The following is a 20,360-nucleotide window of genomic DNA, read 5'->3' on the forward strand; positions in this document are numbered from 1 at the left end:
CTAAATGAAAGAAATCAGACACAAAGACCACAGATTGTATGGAATGTTTTTATTTCAGATGTCCAGGCTAGGCAAATTCACAGAGACAGAAGTTAAGTAGTTTTCTACAGCAAAGGTTTGTAGAGATGCAGCTAAGAGTACAGGTTTCTTTTTGAGATGGTAAAAATATACCAACACTGTGATAATAGTTACAACCTAACTGTGAATATTACATGGGCGAAAAAAAGAGAAACCTATCGATTATTTATTTCAAAGACTGAAATTTGGGACTAAACATCCAAAACCTGGTTATTTCAAATCCCCGCCGCCAACGAACTGGGGGCTCCCGGGCAGGTCTCCGGCTTTCACGTGTGAGGTATCCTCCGCTGCCGCAGCGCTGCAGAGGTTAGTCGGGGCAGTGTAAGACGCGGCTCCTGCGGCCTCAGGTCACTGCGCGCCCCTCCTCCGGGCCTGAGTCACGGCGTCGCTCGAGTCCCCACGCGAGGATGCTGCGGTGAGCGCGGTCCGGACGCCGCGGGCCCTGGGGCGCAGCGTGGGGCTCTCGGCCGCCCGCCCGCCCGCCCGCCCGCCCGCCCGGCACCGCCGCTCGGGACTGCTCGGGACAGTCGGCGGCCTGCGCGCCCTGGGCCTCCATGGCGTTCACCCGGAAGAGGCAGCGCGAGCAGCAGCTGCAGCTCTACTCCAAGGAGAGGTGCGCGGGGCGGGAGGCCGGGAAGGGCGGCAGCCGGGGGCTCTCCTGCAGGTCGCGGCCGCCTCCGGGGCCGCAGAGCCGCGGGTGGGCACGGCTGGCCGGGGACCCTCGGGACGCGAAGGTAGGGCCTTCCCCGTGCTCGCCCGCCGGCCCGCCCGCTCGCCCGCACGCACGCCGCCCCCAGCCGGCGTCTCCCCACCGACCCTCCGCGCCCTGCAGCTGGCCCGCGTGGGAGGCTGGTGGAGAAGCGGCGTGCGGCCGGGCGGTCGCGGTCAGCCGCGGCCCAGGGAGGACGTGGGTAGAGCTCCGGCCTCCCTCAGATCCCGTCCCCTCACAGGAAAGCGGACTTCCGCCCAGTGTGTCCTTCCCAGGGCTTTTTGTGTGTGTGTGTGTGTGTGACCCACGCGCCAGCGGGTGATTCCAGCTGTGGTTCCAACGGGAACGCGGGCTACGTTGATTTTTTTGGAGATACGGGGTTTGTTGGTGGGAGCTGGGATCGGACTGTGGCGTTGTCGCTCAGTGGAGCCAGCAAAGCAGTTTATGCCAGGACATGCAGGTGCAGCTTTTATTCTGGGTGACTTTGTGGAGGGAGTCCTCACCTGTAGCTCTTACTCAACCTGCCCTCGTCCCCCATCCGAGCATCTCCCTTTAGGCTGTAGTGGTCAGGCAAGGTGGTCACTTCTAAAATGACCACTTCCCTCCCGAATTTAAAAGGAATTTCTTTGTCTGGCACCAACTACTTGTAAAGACTTGTTTGTGCTCGGCTTTACGTTGATGAGCATTCACATTAACATTTTAAAGGCTTGGCCTGTCCTGTTCTAGGACTTAGTCATCGGTAACAATCCTCTGACTTCAGTGGTAAACTGTGAAATCGGAAAGGGGGCATTTTGTCTTAGATTCTGACTTATTTTAATCGTCTTACACTGTTGTGTAATGTTAGGGGAACTCGCTGCCCTTGGTAGTTCCAGCAAATGCTGTTTTGTTTACGTATTAGGCTCAAGGTACTCCAAGGTAGGAGCTCTCCCAGGTCAAGCATTTATCAGTGGCCAGCATCAGCTATTCCCTACACTCAGCACCAGCCGCTGAATTTTACTTCCTGATCACCCCAGATTTTAATTTCTCTGCTGAATAGCTTTGCAGTCTTTTAGATCACTGTTCATAGATATGTTTGCACTAGAGAAACGCTTCTGACTGTGAGATTTGAACGTAAACCAAGCAGATTCTTTACAAATCATAGAATTCACTTTTAAAAAGAGGAGCTTCTAAAAGTTAACTTTGGAATACCAACCTTACTGAGACCCAAATCTACCATTTCTGCCCACGTGTTTCTTGGCGTATCATTTGGCAACATTGGCTATAAATGGGCCAGATGATAGGTTTCAGCTATCTCAGAGAACTCTTCTTGCCCGGAGCTTGAGGCTAGCTTTAGAGATAACCAGAGGCCTCTCCGCTCCCTGTACTCACTGGCTCTTCTCATACTGAGTTAGGGATTTTAGATTTCCACAGCTACCAAACAGTGACCCCAGAGAAAGAGAAACTGAAGTTAGCTTGTGTTTCTCTGACTGCTGACTCAGCTGCAGTTAGAATAAGTTACATTTTCCACCGAAGCAGAAGCTCCTGGCTAGGACATTCTGCCACAGTGATGACAGAAGAATGAATGGAGAAAAGTCAGTATAATCTAGATGTTTAATGAGATAGAGGTGAATAGGGCTGGTATTGTATATGGCACTTAAGAAGGCTGGAAAAAGAAGCCTGACTGGGATTGTTAGGTACAATATGAGACTCTCGGTTAAATATTAATTTTAGATAATATTTTAGCATATGTCCCATGTAGATTTGGGGGGTATATTTATACTAAAACCACAGAACAGACTAAAAATATTGTTTATCTAAAATTCAACTTCCATCTGGACATCCTGTACTGTTATGTACACAGCCTTGTACTCTGACTTAGGTTTCAAATAATCATGCACTGGTACTGTTTGCTGAAGTTTATGGGAAAAAGAAAGCCTTAGTAATTTTTAGGACTAGAAGATAGTTTAATTAAATATTCTTATATTCCTACAATTATGTCAGGAGCCATATTAACTTTACTGGTTGTGTCAAAAGGCCACGATTAGATGCCAATGAAGGCAAATGAAAAAAGTCAGGAGACAGTTCTAGTATATTCTCGAAAGTAGTTGGGCATGGCCGAAATGCTCAGTAGGTAAGCAAAGGAAGTTGCTCTACAAACTGCCACTGAAGATGTTTCCACTTATGAATCTTTCTGTTTAAGTTTTGTCGTCCCAGCTCTCCTCATCTTAGGTGATATAGACCTTTAGATGACTGAGACACCACGAGCCTTCAGAGAGCACGAGCTGTATTCTGATCCTATGATGGAATGGAATGAACAGCTTTGCGGTTTCTAAGCTTCGTCTCAGGCTCAAGCATTATTGATTGTTAAGTTTCTGTTGTATGCCTATATGTCACAGGCATTCTCCAGACTTCCACTTGTTCTAAAGAGTCCATGGATATGCAGTTCTTGGTTATGCTATTAAATTTCTTTTACTCAGCATATTTGCTTATCAATTGAGTTTGCATTTATTTATTACACATTTTTAGAATACTAAGTGATTTGTTAGTCTTCTGTGTAATCTTCCATTTCTAATGTGGAATGTTCTAGTTCCTTTTTCTCTGTTGTAGGTTATGCTAGGTATTAGAAACGGAGATAAATTGCAGAATCAGGATTCAGTCAATCAGGAATGCTTGTGAATCACAAATTTGTGCCTTTAAAGAAATTGGCTCATTCTTTTCTTTCCTTTTTTTTTAACATATAAATCATTGAGTGAGAAAATAAATGCTGCAAATATTTGGTTAACTTAGAATTTACATTGGCTTCATCAAAAATGCTAGTAGCCCATCTCCTTATTCCTTTATTATCTCAAATTAACTTATTCCCAAATAAGAATCTAGCCATAAATAGAATTTGAGGCTTTTTTTGCTGTATGATTTGTACAGTTAAGAAACTTAATTATAGTTTCTTCCCTCCATGCCCCACCCCATTCTTCCTTCCTTTCTTTTATGAGATAGGGTCCCATGTAGTCCATGCCAGATGTGAATTATTGAACTCTTACCCATATTTCCTGAGAGCTGTGATTACAAGCATGCATCATACCCAAGACTGTATTAACCAGGGTACAGTATTTTCCTTTTTTGCTGTTGTTGATACAGTGGGGATCGAACTCAGGCCCTCATGCATGGTAGGTAAACACTTTTTAAGTCGGAGTTATAAGTTTCTTCTAAATACCACTGAGGTCTCAATTTTTATCACCAGATTTTTAGAAATTGCCTAACATTTTAACTCAAACGATTTTGAAAATTGGTGTTTTGTTTTGTTTTGTTTTGTTTTCCCCCTAGTGCTGCGGATTAAGCACAGTGACTTTCAGATGGTTGGCAACTATTCTGGTCAACCCTGTTACTTACTATTAATTTATATCTATATCTTAAGTGAATCTTTAGGAACATATAATAACCTCACTATTTCTAGTAATATTTTTGGTCTGATATTAATATAGCTATACTGGGAGTTTTAGGTGATTTTTGTCATACGAAATTTTCCAGTCTTCATTATTTCTGTAACCTTGTTTTGTATATGTTTCTTGAGAATAATGTATTACCTAAATTTTAAGCTTAAAACCATTACATTTTATACATTCACTTTGTGCATGTGTGTATGTGTACGTGTATGCGCACATGTGAGTGGAAGACAGTTGCTGGAGTCAGTTTTCTGCTTCTACCAAGCGGACCCAAGAGATCACACAGGATGTCAGGTGTGCCACCAAATACCGAACTGTGTGCCAGCCCCGTGTTGTTGGCTTTGTTAGCAGGTCATATTGAGTCTGTCTCAGGCAAAGTTCATTTATTATTGTGACAGATTTCTTTCTTCTATATTCTTTGACTATATCCCCAGCCCCTTTCCTTTAGATTAAGTGAAGTCCCTGTGTGTTCTTCCTATTTCCCTGCCGACTCTGAGGTTCTGTATTCTAATTTCATCTTTGCTTTGGTGCTTATGCTTGACATTTTAGCATGTAATTTAATATCTGAAGCTAATCATCCTCCCTGCCTCCCTCTCAACCAAAGCACAGGCCCTGGAATAATTACTCCTGCTGTCCCACACTAAATTATAGCCCACTGTTGTTCAGTTCAATCTACACACTAGGATTGCCTGATTAATAACTGCATAGTTTTATGTGCATACTTGCTACAGTCTTTGATGGGTTTTCCTTCTTGCATGCCATGTCTTCCATATGGAAATTCTCTATCTTAGTAATATCCTGTAAGTGTTCCTCTGAACGGGGTCTGATGGTAGGAAGTGGCCATGGTTTCTGTGTGTCTAAACACATCCTTATTTCGCCCTTGCTTTGAGAACAGTCTTGCTGGCGTGTATCATTTTTTTTTTTTTTAACATTTCTGAACAAAGGCAGATGGCCAGGGGATAGCCTAGGACTTGCTGGAGAAGCAATGTAGGTCATGATATCACCAGCAGAGTCATGGTTGGAAACGGGTGTGCCCTGCTGTGCTCTCAACAGCACTGAGCTACTCAACTTTGCCACTTAAGATAGGGAGAAACCCGAACCCTGCAGAATGACCAGGGGGCTTTGCCTTCTCCTTACCCCTACTGGCCTGATGGGGGACTGGCGAAATCTCTAAGATCTGGCAGGATTTGAGGTATCCCTGTCTATAGCGGGGAAGCATGAGCACATTCCCTGGCATCATTGGGGGTCTAGTAAGAACAACCAGAACTGACGGTCTTAAACACAAAGCCATAGCTGGATTCCGGGCAGCCTTGCAGGATACCACTCTTCCATCTGTAACAGACCAGCACTGCTGCAATTGAACTGTTTATAAATAGACTGTCTTCTTTGGAAGCCTTGGAGGCCTCCTCTCTGTGGTGTTTACTACCATTTATCCAGCCCTGTTGATTTCTTTAGACTCCCGTTTATTTGGTCTGTTTTCTAAATAAGCTCACCTATTCAGTATTTCCACTACATTTCAGAGTTGAACTTAAGTAATTAAATAAATGTTTGACAAGGTCACATAGCTTAGCTGTGTGCGAGGTTGGTTGTGTCACTTGGATTGCAGTGGGAAATACCAGGGAACACACCTCAGTGTTTCTGAAGACATTTCCAGAGAAGGTTAACAGAGAACAAGACACGCCCAGAATTTGAATGTCCATTATAGGTTGAAAGAGGAAGGAAGAAAATGTGCTGGGACGCCTCCCTGCCAGGAGAGACTAAAACCTATGAAACTCTGAGCTACAAAGACAAAACTAACAGCACTGAGCGAGGTCTTGGGCCCAAGTCCAGCCTTTATCCCACTGTGACTTACTGATTCTGTTTTAAACACAAGGCATGTGAACTGCTGGACAGTACTTACTGTTATGGTCTCTGACATTTAAAATTAGTCTGGAGTGACGGAAGCCTAGTTTATATGGCATTGGAATCTTAGTCTCCCTGCATCCCATAGGTAGCTGAATGAGCATGCCTGGAGCTTGCAAGCCAGGTCCACATCAGAATTCAGCTTTACTGTGATTCCTAGGTGACTGTGAGCACCTGAGAGAGGGAAAAGGCCATGGTCCTGTCAGTTAGGCATCTACGCTTTCTGTTTTGTTTGCTTGTTCTTTCCAACCACTTCTTTATGTCTGTCAGGTTCCCGAGGCTCCCTGGGCTGTGGTTTTGTGTATGTACTGCAGATTATTGTCTCCAGGGCCCTGGAGGTGCTGGGTAAGCACTCCCCCTCACAGCTTCATCACCCAGCACACTGGGCTATGAGCCTGGATGAATAAGGTAGCCGAAAGACTTTTAAGAGCCTTGGCAATGCTTCCACCTTTCTCCTTCTAGATTGTGGAGACTTGAAATTAGAAGCAGTGGGCTTTATGGGTAGTGTTAGTGGAAGGGGTTTTGTTAGCTGAGCTGGGTCAGGATGTAGTTTTCTCACCCATTGAGAAGAGAGTGTGATTCTTAGAGTCGGGCTTAGTAATGGAGCTGTAGACTTGCTATGGAGGGGAAGGACTACAAAAGTCAGAAGAAGTAGTGAAGTTGGGTTTGCTAGGGACCCACAGCTTCTGCAGAGGAAGAGGAACCAGTGATTTATATGAGCGAGTGAGTACCAGAACTAGCAATACTCTTTAATCACTCAGACATTTCTGTGCAGATTTGTAGCATGTGGATAACTTGACACTAACTAGAGACACCTGGGGAGAGGGAGCCTCAGTTGAGGAACTGCCTCCATCACATTGGCCTGTGAGCTGTCTGTGCAGGCATTTTCTTGACTGCTAATTGATGGGGGAGTGCCTGGCCCACTGTGGGCGACGGTACTCTGAACAGGTGGTTCTGAGCTGTTCAAGAAATGCAGTTTTACATGAACCTGGCCACAAGCTAGGAAGCGACGCTGCTCTGGGAGGAGGTATCCTGAGTTCTGCCTTCGGCTTTCTTTAGATCAGTGGTTCTCAACCTCCCTAATGCTGTGACCCTTTAACACGGCTCCTCATGCTGTGCTGACACCCAACTGTAAACTTATTTTTGTTGCTACTTTATAACTGTAATTTTGCTACTGTTACGAATCATAATGTAAATGTGTGTTTTCTGATGGTCTTAGGTGACCTTGGTGAACAGGTCACTTGTGACCCACAGGTTGAGAGCCACTTCTCTAAGTGAGACCTGTAACCTGGAAGCATATATAAAGTCTGGTGTTTATCACAGCAACAGAAAGCTAATTGGAACAAGGGATAATGTGCGTTTAGGTTTCACTGAGGCTCAGGAGGTGGAGTTGAGATTAAAACCCAAGGCTGGGAAGCTGCAGACTTGTGGGAAGGTCTCAACCTGCCAAGGGAGGCAGTGGTCCTTAATACTGAGAAGATGCAACCTTCCTGAGTCTGGAATTCAGGACCAGGGTGGGCGGGGCCCACAGTGAGGAGCTTTTGGAAAGAGAAACAGCTAACAAATTTGTATTCATTCATTGCAGGCCCTGTCACTGGACTGGAAAAAGTGACAGATGTGTACCTGGGGTAGACCAGAAAACAGGAAGTGGCAATAGTGACAAGTACAGAGAAGCTTACTGGAGCTAATGACAGCTCCTCACTTCCCTTCTGACACTTAAAATTTATCCTAATGTACAGAACTTGGGAAGTCTACTGAATTCTGAACATTAAAGAGAAATGAGTGAAGCAAAGAGCAGTGGAAAATCTTCAGAAAAAGCAATGATTTGAGGTAACCCATTTGAGTCAAGAGATCGAGGCTGCAGCCTTATCCAAAACCTAGATTTTTTAAGAAAGCAGAATTGAAAGTTTCAACTAAGAAAAAAACCCACAAAACCCCCACTCTCTCTCTCTCTGTATATATATATACACACACACACATGTACACATATATATATAAATATACATACACACATACATACACATATATATACACACACACATATATACATACATTATTACTGGAAAGTTCTGGAAAACCTTTTCACTCAAGAACTATGTACATCATCAAAAATATAATTCAGAATTTCTAGTCCAAGTTCCCTTTCCTGAAGAGCTGCAGAAAGGAAGACAAGCAAACATTATACTGAATGGCTGTATAATAGTGTCGCCCAGATCTGAGTCCAGAAGTTATAACTGGCTTTAAGAAAGTCAGAGCCTCCTCTGAATGGAGGCTTTGAAAAGGCTGTAGGTGAGAAAAAGACAAAACCAAAATCTTTTGAAGTTATGTTTGAAATAAGGATGGATGTAGCTACTTGGCAGGACCACGTGGACTTAGGACAAAGAAAAGGACTCCTCCTTTGTATTCTTTTCATGGCAGTGACCTTCCTCTAAAAGAGAATTTCATTTTGTGAGATACAGAAGGCGCAAGTGTCTGCTGACATAGAAATGCAGGGAGCTTCCAAGTAGAATTGCAGTTGTCTAGTGATGTAGGAACTCGCTGCAGGAACATGCATGCACTGGCTGCTGGCAGTTCTAGATAGACGGATGGTTCACAGAGCATGGAAGGGGAAGCAGGAACTTTTCACCACTTACCACCGTGAACTACCAGTGAAGTCCCACCCTGGTGCTCTAATTTCTGTTGGTGGAGTTCTGATTGGTAGGTAAAAAATGAAGTAAATGCCAGTCATCTTCACTTGGGCAGAGGATACAGGCTGGGGAGACAGATGTTCATATAGTTAGATGGGATCTAATCTAAGTGACTGTTGAGAGTCTGAGAGGAACACCTCAGAGCTTGCTCTTAGCATGCTGAGTACTTTGAACTGAAGAGCTGAGGCGGCTCTGGAAAGTCTGACCTCTTGCCTCTATGCCCTTCTAAACTCAACTTCCGCATACTGTGTCACAGAACTTAAAGCCTGTCTCCGTTAAACCGCCACAGAAACGAGAAAGGTCAATTTCTGTTCCTCTCTTGAAGACCTTCACTGTGAGGGGAGGTCGAGGACTCTGAGCAGAACTGCTGTTGGGTTCCCTCTCCACGTACCACCCTTCTGTGCTTCACGTTTCTGCACAGCTGTCTACTTTGTTTGTGTCTCAGGGACTTAAGCTTAAAAGGAAGGCAGTTTCCCCTGGGACTTGGGAAGGGTCCCCTGTCAGGCAAAACTTTGATTAAATAAATTTGTTGAGCTTTTCCCTTGTGTGCCTGCCTTTGTTACAGGAGAGTCAGGAGTGACAGTGGCACATGAGGAGAGGTTTTGCTTTCCCCCCCTAGTCCTCACTCCAGACCTTGCTGTTTGGGGGTGGGAGGTGTTTCCAGTATGGGTATGTACTCAGTGGCTTTCCTGTGTCCTGTGCAGTGCCACCCAGGTGTCAAAGCACTTTTTCCATTGAGCTTGTGCTAGATTTACACATAGAACCTAGGCATAGGCCTGACTAGTAAACACTGTAGACCTACTACTATCAGCCTGACTGGGAATGACTGAGTTACTGAGCATGTAGGGTTATCCTCCTGTCCCCAGTGGAGCAATTGGTCAGGTGTTACCCAATCAGTATGCTTTAAGTTTCAGGTGACCTGAAGATAGAATAATAACATGCTTAATATAATGACTTGCTAAATGAGAAAATATATCTAGAAAATGACCATGCTCTGTAAAGGTGGGTTGCACAAGTCTTCTAAAGAAGTAATTCATGGTTTCCTGTAATACTAAGGCATGAGAGCGCGAAATTATAAAACTGTATAACAGTGACTTTAAGATTTTTCAAGCATTAGGATTTTTACTCTGTAGACTATTGTTTGGAAATTATTGTTGAAAGTTAATTGAAATATTTTTTACATAGAAAATAATTAGCTGGGTGGTGGTGGTGGTGGTGGCATATGCCTTTAATCCCAGCACTTGGGAGGCAGAGGCAGGCGGATTTCTGAGTTCTAGGCCTGCCTGGTCTACAGAGTGAGTTCCAGGATAGCCAGGACTATACAGAGAAACCCTGTCTCAAAAAAAAAAAAAAATATTTAAAGCATACCAGTAAACACTTGAGTGAAGACAAACTAAAGAGCTGCTTAAACCGTAATGCTACATGCTAAGATATGATCAGAGCTCTTATCTGTAGGTTTGCATTTCTTGTTAAACGTAAGTATTGATAAACAAAAGAAAATATTATTAATTTATGATAGATTTGGTGCTAAAAAGTAGATATACATATATCTTAATTACTGTGTGGAAGAGCAGTTGTTCTGGAAAGTGCTCTATGTTTCCTAGCGGTAAGATCACGTGTGTGTCTTGTTGAAGAACACTTAGTTTGCTTCCCTCTTTCTGTGGAAGCTGTGGGGGCTGCAGGGAACAGAAAGAATGATGCACAGCAGCCCATTAGGTGCAGCTGGAATTAAGAGTGGGCGGTCAGTAGTGAGTAAGTTCCTGACTGGTGCCTTCCTGGACGTTACCTGGCACATCAGAGGAATGCCCCCACACTCCTGAGTCTGGTGACTCCTGAATTCAGATGGACTGAGGAACATTTCAGACCATGCTCTGGCAAGGTTAGCTTATGACTAATTTTTTTTTTTTAAATAAACTGGAGACTAAATCAAATTTATGACTAATTCTTGTTCAGAAATTTTAAACTAGAGGACAGATCAATAAAATTTACGTGGTAAAACTGGTTCCTGTACTCATTAATTTTAATCTTGTGAGTCAGTCCTTTGGGTCAGGTTGTTTTTTGAGTAAACGATATCTCCTGTCACTCAGGACATTATTAGAATGCCATGACCATTCAGCTAGTTTGGTTGTCACTCTGTCCCTTTTGTCTGTGAAGGATATTAATTAGTCTTTGACCTTTCCTTCTGACCCTGCACTGTCTCTGGTCCTTCACTTTGTAAGCTTGTACTATCGCATTAGAAGCTGCCTATCTAGGAGTGACTCCTGCACAGCGACACTTGCAGGGTCCAGATTTGGGGAAGTCCTGCTCTTCTATTGGTTTTCCGATGAGTGAGTCCATCTCCAGAAACATCAACAATGATTTCTGTGTGCGGGTAATCCTCCCATCTGCTTTCTGCCTCCCAAAGGTTAGCTCACATCTCTCCCTGGCTTTGATCTCTCTCTAGTTTGATGACATCTTTGGGTTTTGTCATTTTAAAATATTTTATTCACACCTTAGTATTGTTCCAGGAGGAAGTAAAATAAACGATATTCTGTGTAGTTGACATTTAATCCAGACCTCTCCCACCAGGACAGCAGAACATCTAGATCCATCTGAAGTCTGACCCTACTTGAAAGCTTTCTTGAAAGCTTTCTCGGGGACTCGAGATGCTGTCAGTGTTCCCTGCCCATATTCCGCAGCCAGTGACATGCTTCTCTTCATTATTTGGCCTTATACTTATTTCTGTGGCAGTTCAACTAAATTATTACTTTATTTTTTTTAGTTGTGTGTGCATGTGCACGCACCATGGTGCAAGAGTGGAGGTCAGTGGGCAGGTCATCAGGCTGAAGCAGGAACTGCCTGCCCAGTTCACATTTCTGTCCTGTCTTCCTTTTAACGTTCAAGCTCTTAAAACTCAAGGAACTTTTCAACTCAGTCCATTTCTTTTGCTTATTACATGCGTGTGGTGTCTAAAACTGTGGGTTAAAATGGTGTCCCACATCTGGTCCGCCACAGGGTTTGGGCAGCTCATGGAGGCAGACGCGGGAAGTTTGACTGCATGTAACCCACAGCTGCTGCCAGGCGGGCATAGGGCTGTGAGAAGCCACAGGACCCCGCTCTGGAGATGGGGAGGGGCAGTCTGAGGTCCATGGGGAACCTGCCAGAATTGGCTCGGGGTCCCCAGGGCTGCATGAAGGCCAGGAACAGTGGGTTCTAGCTCTTGGGCACCTCAGACACCACTGGATACAGCAGAAGAGCTGAGCTTATAGCGAGGGCTGGCTCTGGCCAGGGGCCAAAGGGAACCGGGCAGGAGGAGAGCTCCAGCTGATTCTCACAGGGATGATAGTCTTTGACTTGGCTTGGTGGAGACTGTGGCTGAGAACCAGAGAGGCTGAGAAGACCTGCTCCATTGTTCTCCACAGCGGGTCTGATGAGAAGAGGCCGTCCATGGTCTTAAGGCATTTATTGTCATGGCGGGAAGGGGACCTAAGAGGGTAGTAGAGGCAGTGAAAGGCAAAGAGATGGAGAGAGTAGAGAAGCAGAGTCTGGCCATGGCCACATGGAGAGAGGGGGAGCAAGAGGGCAAGATTAAGAGAGTAAGAGTAGGAGAGGGAGGAGGGGGCAAGCAGCCCCTTTTATAGTGAGCAGGCCTACCTGGCTGTTGCCAGGTAACTGTGGAGGTGGAGTCCAGATAATACCAGGGGCTTGGGGCATTGCCCTACGTGACTGATGGCTAAAGAATTATGGAGCTGAGGCCTCGTATCAGGAGCCTAGTGTCTGGGAGCGTGGCAAACTTCCTTCCGTCCCTTGCAGAGTTTTCTGCTGGGTCTCCGGGTTTAAACCTAGCTCTGCCAGAAAACAGGCTGCCTTTCACGGTCTCACATAAAACATCAGGTTGGGTACAATCATCTTCACACCTGTCTTGTAGAGTTCATTGTTTCCTGGGAGTCACAAAAACTGAAGTCAGTGAGGGACATGGTGTTGGGGTGTGGCGGGGAAGCTTGGCTTATGGCGTCAGCAGACACTGACATGAAAACTTTATGGAGCTGGGGTAGAGAGCCCGGTCCTCACAAACAATTTAACACAGTTGGGACTTGCTTAAGGAGAGTGCAATTACCTTGAGAAGGACTCCGTCTGGGGCGAGGGAGAGAGGAGTGTGGGCTTCATGGAGGGAGTGCGGCCTGGGGATTTGGGAGCAGGCATTTTATGTATAAAGCCTTTAACAGATGCCACACAGAGCTGTCTTTGTCTTCTGTGCTTAGGTTTTCCTTACTGCTGCTCAACTTGGAGGAGTACTACTTTGAGCAGCACACAGCTTTCCATGTCCAGCGCCAGGGCAGCCATGAGGAAAGGTGAGTGAGTTCAGAGAGCTCTGGGCACTAGAGGACTCTGAGGTCTGACTTCTTTCCACTGAACACAGGGCTGGCTGCATAGGGGCCCTTCTTCTCTCCTTATACCTAGGCAATGATGGGGGCACAACTTAGAGATGGGCTTCTGGCTCCCATGAAGCTACTGAGGAGGCCCTCTGGTCTAGTGCATCACTCTTCTCCTGTATCTCCCTTGTCACACTGTGCACCCTGCTCTTGGTCACTGGGTTGCAGTAAAGTACTGCTCATAAACCATGGAGCAGTGAGAAATGTCACCCTCTTCAAAATGAAGTAATAAATAATACACTGTGAACTGGTGGAAAATCTGTTTTCTCCATAACTTCTAATTGCTCCTGTAAAAACAGATCTAGTTGCTTTGCTTCAATTTTTGAAAGCTATGAACCGAAGCCTGTTTTTCTTTGAATTTTTGTTTTCTTTGTACAAATTGTACTTCATTGTCACTAAATTGCTGATTAATATGAACTTATTCTTAGCTGGAAAATTCTATAATGGAGTGATAGCATTTAAACCCCAATGAAGCAATGAATCTTATGAGGGGGCCAGCAGACCACATAGAGCCTTTCAGCCCAATATGAATGACCATCTGCTTTTATTGGTTGTTTTGGAGCAGCCACTGCGATTTGTTTCCATGTGGCCCATGTTTGATCACCCTGTGACTCTATGATCTATAAAGATATCTCTGTCTGGTTCTTCATGGAGACTATACCATAATTATGGTGTATCATAATCTTCAAGGGCTGCTGAAACCATTAGGGAAGACCTTACTGAGAACTTTTGTGGTGGGCTCATCAGGATTAATCTCACCTCAAGTCCCTTGTGTCTGTTGTAGACACTGTGTGTTCCTGCCCTGAGGTATGGCTGGATTAGGGAACAGGTTCTATTGATCTCATGGATACTGTAAAGAAGGGCATGGCAGAGGAATATCAACACTTGCGGGGCTGGGGGCGGGGGGCTGCTATAGTGGGAGGGCCCTTGTCTAGAATTTTCAAGAGAATATATGTTCTGTCCTCATACTGTAAAAAAGACAACAAAAATCATGACTCAGGAAAATTATTTTAGATTAACAAATGTGAAGAGTAAGCTAGGAATGGTGTTGTACATTTAATCCCAGGTAGAAGAAGGCAGATCTCTATAAGTTTGAGGCCAGCCTGGTCTACAGAGTTAGTTCCGGAACAGCCAGAGTTGTTACACACAGAGACCCTGTCTAAAAAACCAAAAAACCAAAAGAAAAAAAAAGAGTAACAGCCCAGACAGAAAGCCATTGAAGAATTGAAGAGAACGCTTAAAATTATGATAAGGATGCTGAAGTGTAGCTCTCCACAGCTGATGGCTTTGGCGTCTGACAGTGGTACTGGCAGGGAAGGACTCAGTTTTCTCTAAGGGTCTGGCCACTGGAGTCTGATCATGCTCCATTGAATATTTGTGCAACAGAAATTGGACTTGTTTGGGTTTTTTCCCTCCTTTTTGGGGAGAGGAGGTCATAGTGTAGTGGCAGTGGGCAGACTTAGGAGGACTGGGAAATGAGTGTGCTTGGGGTTCATGATGTGGAATTTGTAAATAATCAATAAAAATATTATGTTAAAAAAACAGCGGGGGGGAGGAGTGCTTCTTTAAAGAATTATGTGGTAGTGTCTCTGGTAACAGGTCTGTTTGTAGACCGTCAGGGCTAAGGAGGGGTTCATACAAGAAGCAACCAACCACATATTGATAAATGAGTAGTATATGGGTATTTTCTATTCTATTTGCATATACTTAGAAATTTTATACTATTAAAAAGTTTTACTGTTGGGTACGTTTGCATATTAAAAGTAAATGGACATAACAACATGAAAAATGTAAAATTTCAAAACCCTTTGAGAAAGCAAAGTTGTAAGCTGAGCTGTGGCCTTCTGTATGCTGGCCCTATTCATCTGTTCAGTGGTATACTGAGTGGTGAGGGTAACATGAAGCTTCAGCAAACATCCTTTCACAAGAGTGCTGCTCTGGGAGTTGGGAGGACATCTTCACACTAAACGACCATATTTCTTAGTAGGTTTTTTTATTCTGCTTTGTTTTGTTTTGTTTTGGGGTATTTTTTTTTTTGACACTTTAGATTTCTAAGTTATATGCTGATATTAACTCACAGATTTTTCTCTTTCAATTCTCACAAATACACAAGTCCTTGTGTATGCAACCTTCAAGCATCTTCTGTTACTTAACACATCTATGATTATGCAGGCACTGACCATGACACCTCCATATCACTTCATCCCCTTCTCTTCAGCACGGTGCTTCTCACACAGCAAGTCCTAGTTTTGTGCTTCCTAAAATTAAAAAAAAAAAAATCTGATTTGGGTGAAGTTATGGAGATAGAGCCTTGGGTATACAGGGCCATCTGCAGTTGCCTCAGTTAAAATAGGGTGTTCCAAGAGCCCTGGATGGACAGAGAGAGAATTCACCCATCAGCTAGAGAAGTATCCACATGGCACCGAAATGACTGTAAAGGAAGCAAGGGCTGGGAAGATGGCTCAGTGGTTAAAGTGCTCTTCATGCACTCATGAGAACTAAGTCCAGACCCTCAGAACTGTGTAACATACTGGCTGGGAATGGCTGCCTGCCTGCAGTCCAGCCTCGGAAGACAGCAGAGAGGGCTTCCCTGAGCACGCTGCCCAGTGAAACTAGCCATGTCCCTGAGCTCTGGCTGCTGTTGGAGATCCTGTCTCAAAGAGGAAGGTGCAGAAGTAATGAGGGAGGATTCCAGTACCACCCAAGGCCCTCCACAAGCATGTGTGCACATGGATGTGGACTTCCTCACACATTTGTCTGCACACATGCAAACATCAGCACACACATGCACATACATGTGAAAAATGGAGAAGAATGTGAGACCATAAACACTGCACTTGTATATAAATGCACTTTTGGAAATTATCTTCAGATAATTTTTATAGATACATTCAATATATCTTCACCTGTGTCTGACTTTACAGTAAGCTGTTGTCTTGATTTAATCACTGATAAGAATCAATTGGTAAAAGAAAGTAAAGGCAGTGTGTATTGGCCCAAATTAACAGCAACCTCTAAGACACTTGCATATTTTTTCCTTAAAACATAGTAAAGCCATATGAATGTCCTAGGAAACTATGGAAGTGGTCAGCCCCACACCTGACTGTATGATAGCACATCCACAAAGTCTTTAAAATGGCTTATTACCATAAAGTAGATTTTTTTCTGGATACTTCAGAATCATTGTTTATGCTATCCTGTATATAAAATTCAAACAATTTTTCTGTGACAAAAAAAAATGCTTTTAGTCAATTAATTGTACTTGTTTAGTGTTGTCTTCTGTGTAGTTCCTCCAGGTTCAGAGAATGAAATCATCACAGGATTAGCATGTATCATACAGCTTGTGAGCCTTCATTTCTGTGGAGAGCAGTTGTGAAGATTCAAAATAACAGTAATGATAATGTTAATAATTAATAATAATTCATGGGGTTGCATTTAACAAGGGAAGTCATAACCTTAGCCTGTGTGTATTTCTCCAGCCTCCTGAAAGTGGAGATAAAAGGACATGGTGGCTTGTCACCACTGCTACACACTTTCTCTCATTGCAAAGCTTTTATTAGCTGATACCTTAGCAATCCATGTTCTAGCTAAAATAAATAACCTTTGAGATTGTTCTAGTGTTCATCAGATAATCTGTCTCTTCTCTTCTGGCTCCAGGAAAATCAGAGGCTCCTTAAAGATATGTTCAAAATCAGTGATTTTTGAACCAGATGCAATATCTCAGCCCATTCTTAAGGTAAAGGTGTTTTAAATGTAAGCAGAAACATTCCTAATTGTGTATATGTGTGTACTCTCATTTTTACTTATTTTTATAATAATCTCTCTCAATTTTATCCAGATTCCTTTGAGAGACTGTTTAAAAATAGGAAAACATGGAGAAAATGGAGCCAATAAACACTTTGCTAAGTAGGTCATTTTTCACCTTTATTTTATTTCAACAAAAAAAAAATGTTATATGTCTGATGATTTTTATCTTCATTTCAGGGCAAAGTCATGGGGTATTTCACTCATTTTCAGTCAGGTAAGAAGCATTTAGTAAAAATACGTACTAAAATGTTAGTACGTATTTTTCCAAACTTGTGTGAAGATTTTTGTGTATGAATGTGTATAATATTTTTGACAAAAATGCCTTGAGAATTTAATCATTGAGAAAGAAACTTTTTTTTTGTTTTTGTTTTTTTTTGTTTGTTTCTTTTTCGAGACAGGGTTTCTCTGTGTAGCCCTGACTGTTCTGGAACTCACTCTGTAGACCAGGCTGGCCTCGAACTCAGAAATCCGCCTGCCTCTGCCTCCCAAGTGCTGGGATTAAAGGCGTGAGAAAGAAACTTTTTAAGATAAGAATTGCAGCTTGTCGTCAGGAGCTCAGCGTAGGAGGGTTAGGATGAAAGCGCCGCAGTTCCTTCTGTGGCCTCCCAGTGTAAAGGTGGGAAGCCACTTAAGTGACCTCAGGCCTGGGCCTGACAGCCCAGCATGCCTCAGGAAGGGCAGTCTCTCCTCTCAGGAATGACCACATTATTGTCTTTTGTTCATTCCAGATACGTGCCATATTCACTTATGCACCCACGATTGTCCTCAAATTAGTATTGGGATCATATGACAAATTAAAATGTAGTTTTCTGTTGGCATATCATTAATTAGTTTGTAGATTGAAAAAACTAAGGAAAGGCAGCAGTCCTTCTTTGTTCCTTTGACTTGCAACTTCACAAACTTTGTCTGCGGATGTGTTACCGGGGTTGCGTTCTGTGCACTTCTGAAGTGTCCAGAGAAACATCCTTCTGGGATCAGATGAGTGCAGGAAGTCTTTGGGGAACATGACTGCACTTGAGCACTTGGTCCAGAGATTGGCACAGGACAGTGCCTGGAGCATCTGGGGAGTAGAGTAGGAGGTAGCAAGACCGACTCTAGCTGTCTGAATCACTTAACCCTTCATTCCTAGAACACTGCTAAACATGTGTTAACATTTATCTTAGGAAGTCTTTTAGATTTGGGGTTAAGTAACTTTCTGTTAGTACCTTCTAGAATTTCTATTTAAAAAAAAAAGATTCATGAACTATATTCAACTTCATATTTAATGCCCCAGGTGCCATCTGGTGCTTTGTAGAGAGAGCCCTGCTGTTAACCCTAGCTCTGTGTGCACAATCTGTATTTGTTATTCCATCTTGAGCTCATTGCAGGTCTTCCATAGCTTGGAAGGAAAGGGTCCTTTTTCTAGTTCGAAGTAGTAATGAATGTTATGAAGGAAGTGAAAGCAGGGCAGCAGTGGGGCAGATTAGGGAGCACTGCTGTGCTATTTTAGATGAGTGGCTAGGAAAGGGTCACTGGGAAAGCCACTTGACCAGTGCCAGCAAGGTGAGCCGGCAATTATCATGAAACATAGGAGTTGGTTAAAGTCAGAAGATTCAGAGCAGAGCAAGGACTACAGGAAGGCCAAGGTAGGAGCAGGGACACTGCTGTGGTGACCTCTGGACCCTCAGAGGGCGTTAGTCAGAGCAAATAGGAAAACCACTGGGAGCTAGAAGAAAAAGACTCTGACCTGATGTGTATGTTTTTGCAATCTTTCTGGTGAGGGTCCAGAGTGGACCAGAAGAACCAGAGGGCATTCAGAAACCCTGGTGCTTTGTGTGCATCAGGACAGTGAGAGCTAGTCTGTCTGGATCTATTCTGTAGAAAAGCCTGGCGGTGTGCTGATGACTTAGGTACAGTGCATACAAGAGGACAACCCAGAAAGACTTCCAACCATCTGGATAGTGCTAACCTTTACTGAAATAAAAGGCCAAGGTTGGGGGTGGATAGGGAGGAAAAGCTCACTGGGGATTCTAGACGTCCCAGAGACTTGGAGTAGATGCCAGGGTGTTCTTGTCTAAGTTTCATGAGGCTGAAGCTGCAAAGATACATGGAGAGTTGGAGATTCCAATTAATGTTTAAGTCCTGGCACAGGGTAGAATTTCCCAGGGCAGCCCAAGAGGCTTGAGAATTGACCATGAGGTTTGGTGACTGGGGGCGGGAGGGTCTCAGAGGAGTGGCTTCAGTAGCTTAGTGGGATGAAAGGTGGTTAAGGGCCCAAAGAAATCACAGATAGCTCTGGGAAAGAGTCTTGCTACACAAAGGTCAGACAAAGGGCCAGAGGACAGTGCGATGCCAACAGTGTGGCGGATTAGAGTGTGGCTACCTGTGGATTACAGTGTGGCTACCTGTGCCTTACAGTGTGGCTACCTGTGCCTTACAGTGTGGCTGCCTGTGCCTTACAGTGTGGCTACCTGTTGATTACAGTGTGGCTACCTGTGGATTACAGTGTGGCTACCTGCGGATTACAGTGTGGCTACCTGTGGATTACAGTGTGGCTACCTGTGGATTACAGTGTGGCTACCTGTTGATTACAGTGTGGCTACCTGCGGATTACAGTGTGGCTACCTGCAGATTACAGTGTGGCTACCTGTGGATTACAGTGTGGCTACCTGCCCCTTACAGTGTGGCTACCTGTGCCTTACAGTGTGGCTACCTGCGGATTACAGTGTGGCTACCTGTGGATTACAGTGTGGCTACCTGCGGGTTACAGTGTGGCTACCTGTGCCTTACAGTGTGGCTACCTGTGGATTACAGTGTGGCTACCTGTGGATTACAGTGTGGCTACCTGCCCCTTACAGTGTGAAAAGGAAGAGGGTGCCATTATAGTTCTCCTCAGAGCAGCTAGTGAACACTCAAGGAACAGAGCAGGGTCTACATTCTGAACCCTGCTAGAACAACTTCCCTTGAAATGCAGGGGCAGCAGAAAGGGGAGGAGTTGCATTGTGAGGGAAAAGGCAGGAAATAACAATCTACGCAGTTGATGCACTCTGGAGATGGCGGTGTGGATTCTATACTGTTTTAAGATGCAGGTGGAGTGGTGGCCTCATGCAGACATCATGAGCCAATTCTCTTTGAGAGAGGACACATATCTTGATGTCTTTGAATGTATCATACTATTGCGGAAATATTTAAAAAAATAAATTAACCCCACAGACTCCATTTCCTGCCAGGCCACGTTCTTGAGCCAGTGTTGTCTGGGCATCACCATGTCCCGGTGGGCTCTTGTTATTTTCTCCCAGCTATTTATAACATCTCACTCACATGCAACTCTACATACCCCCACAATCATTTATCTACATAGCACCTA

The 20,360-nt window shown here is 44.3% G+C and overlaps 1 protein-coding gene across 2 annotated transcripts in view; it reads left to right on the forward strand.

The window, feature by feature from the left end:
- Positions 1–383: 383 nt before the first annotated feature.
- Positions 384–20,360, forward strand: part of Nsmaf (neutral sphingomyelinase activation associated factor) — a 60,014-nt gene continuing 40,037 nt past the window's right edge. For both annotated transcript variants that reach the window (XM_031366681.1, XM_031366682.1), the window contains exons 1-5: positions 384–691; positions 13,037–13,126; positions 16,865–16,943; positions 17,046–17,113; positions 17,192–17,228. In XM_031366681.1, coding sequence (XP_031222541.1) covers positions 633–691; positions 13,037–13,126; positions 16,865–16,943; positions 17,046–17,113; positions 17,192–17,228 — 333 coding nt within the window. In that variant the 5' untranslated portion in view covers positions 384–632. The remainder of the gene's footprint in view (positions 692–13,036; positions 13,127–16,864; positions 16,944–17,045; positions 17,114–17,191; positions 17,229–20,360) is intronic.

This window comes from Mastomys coucha, unplaced genomic scaffold, assembly GCF_008632895.1.
Source record: "Mastomys coucha isolate ucsf_1 unplaced genomic scaffold, UCSF_Mcou_1 pScaffold14, whole genome shotgun sequence".
Taxonomy (NCBI): domain Eukaryota; kingdom Metazoa; phylum Chordata; class Mammalia; order Rodentia; family Muridae; genus Mastomys; species Mastomys coucha.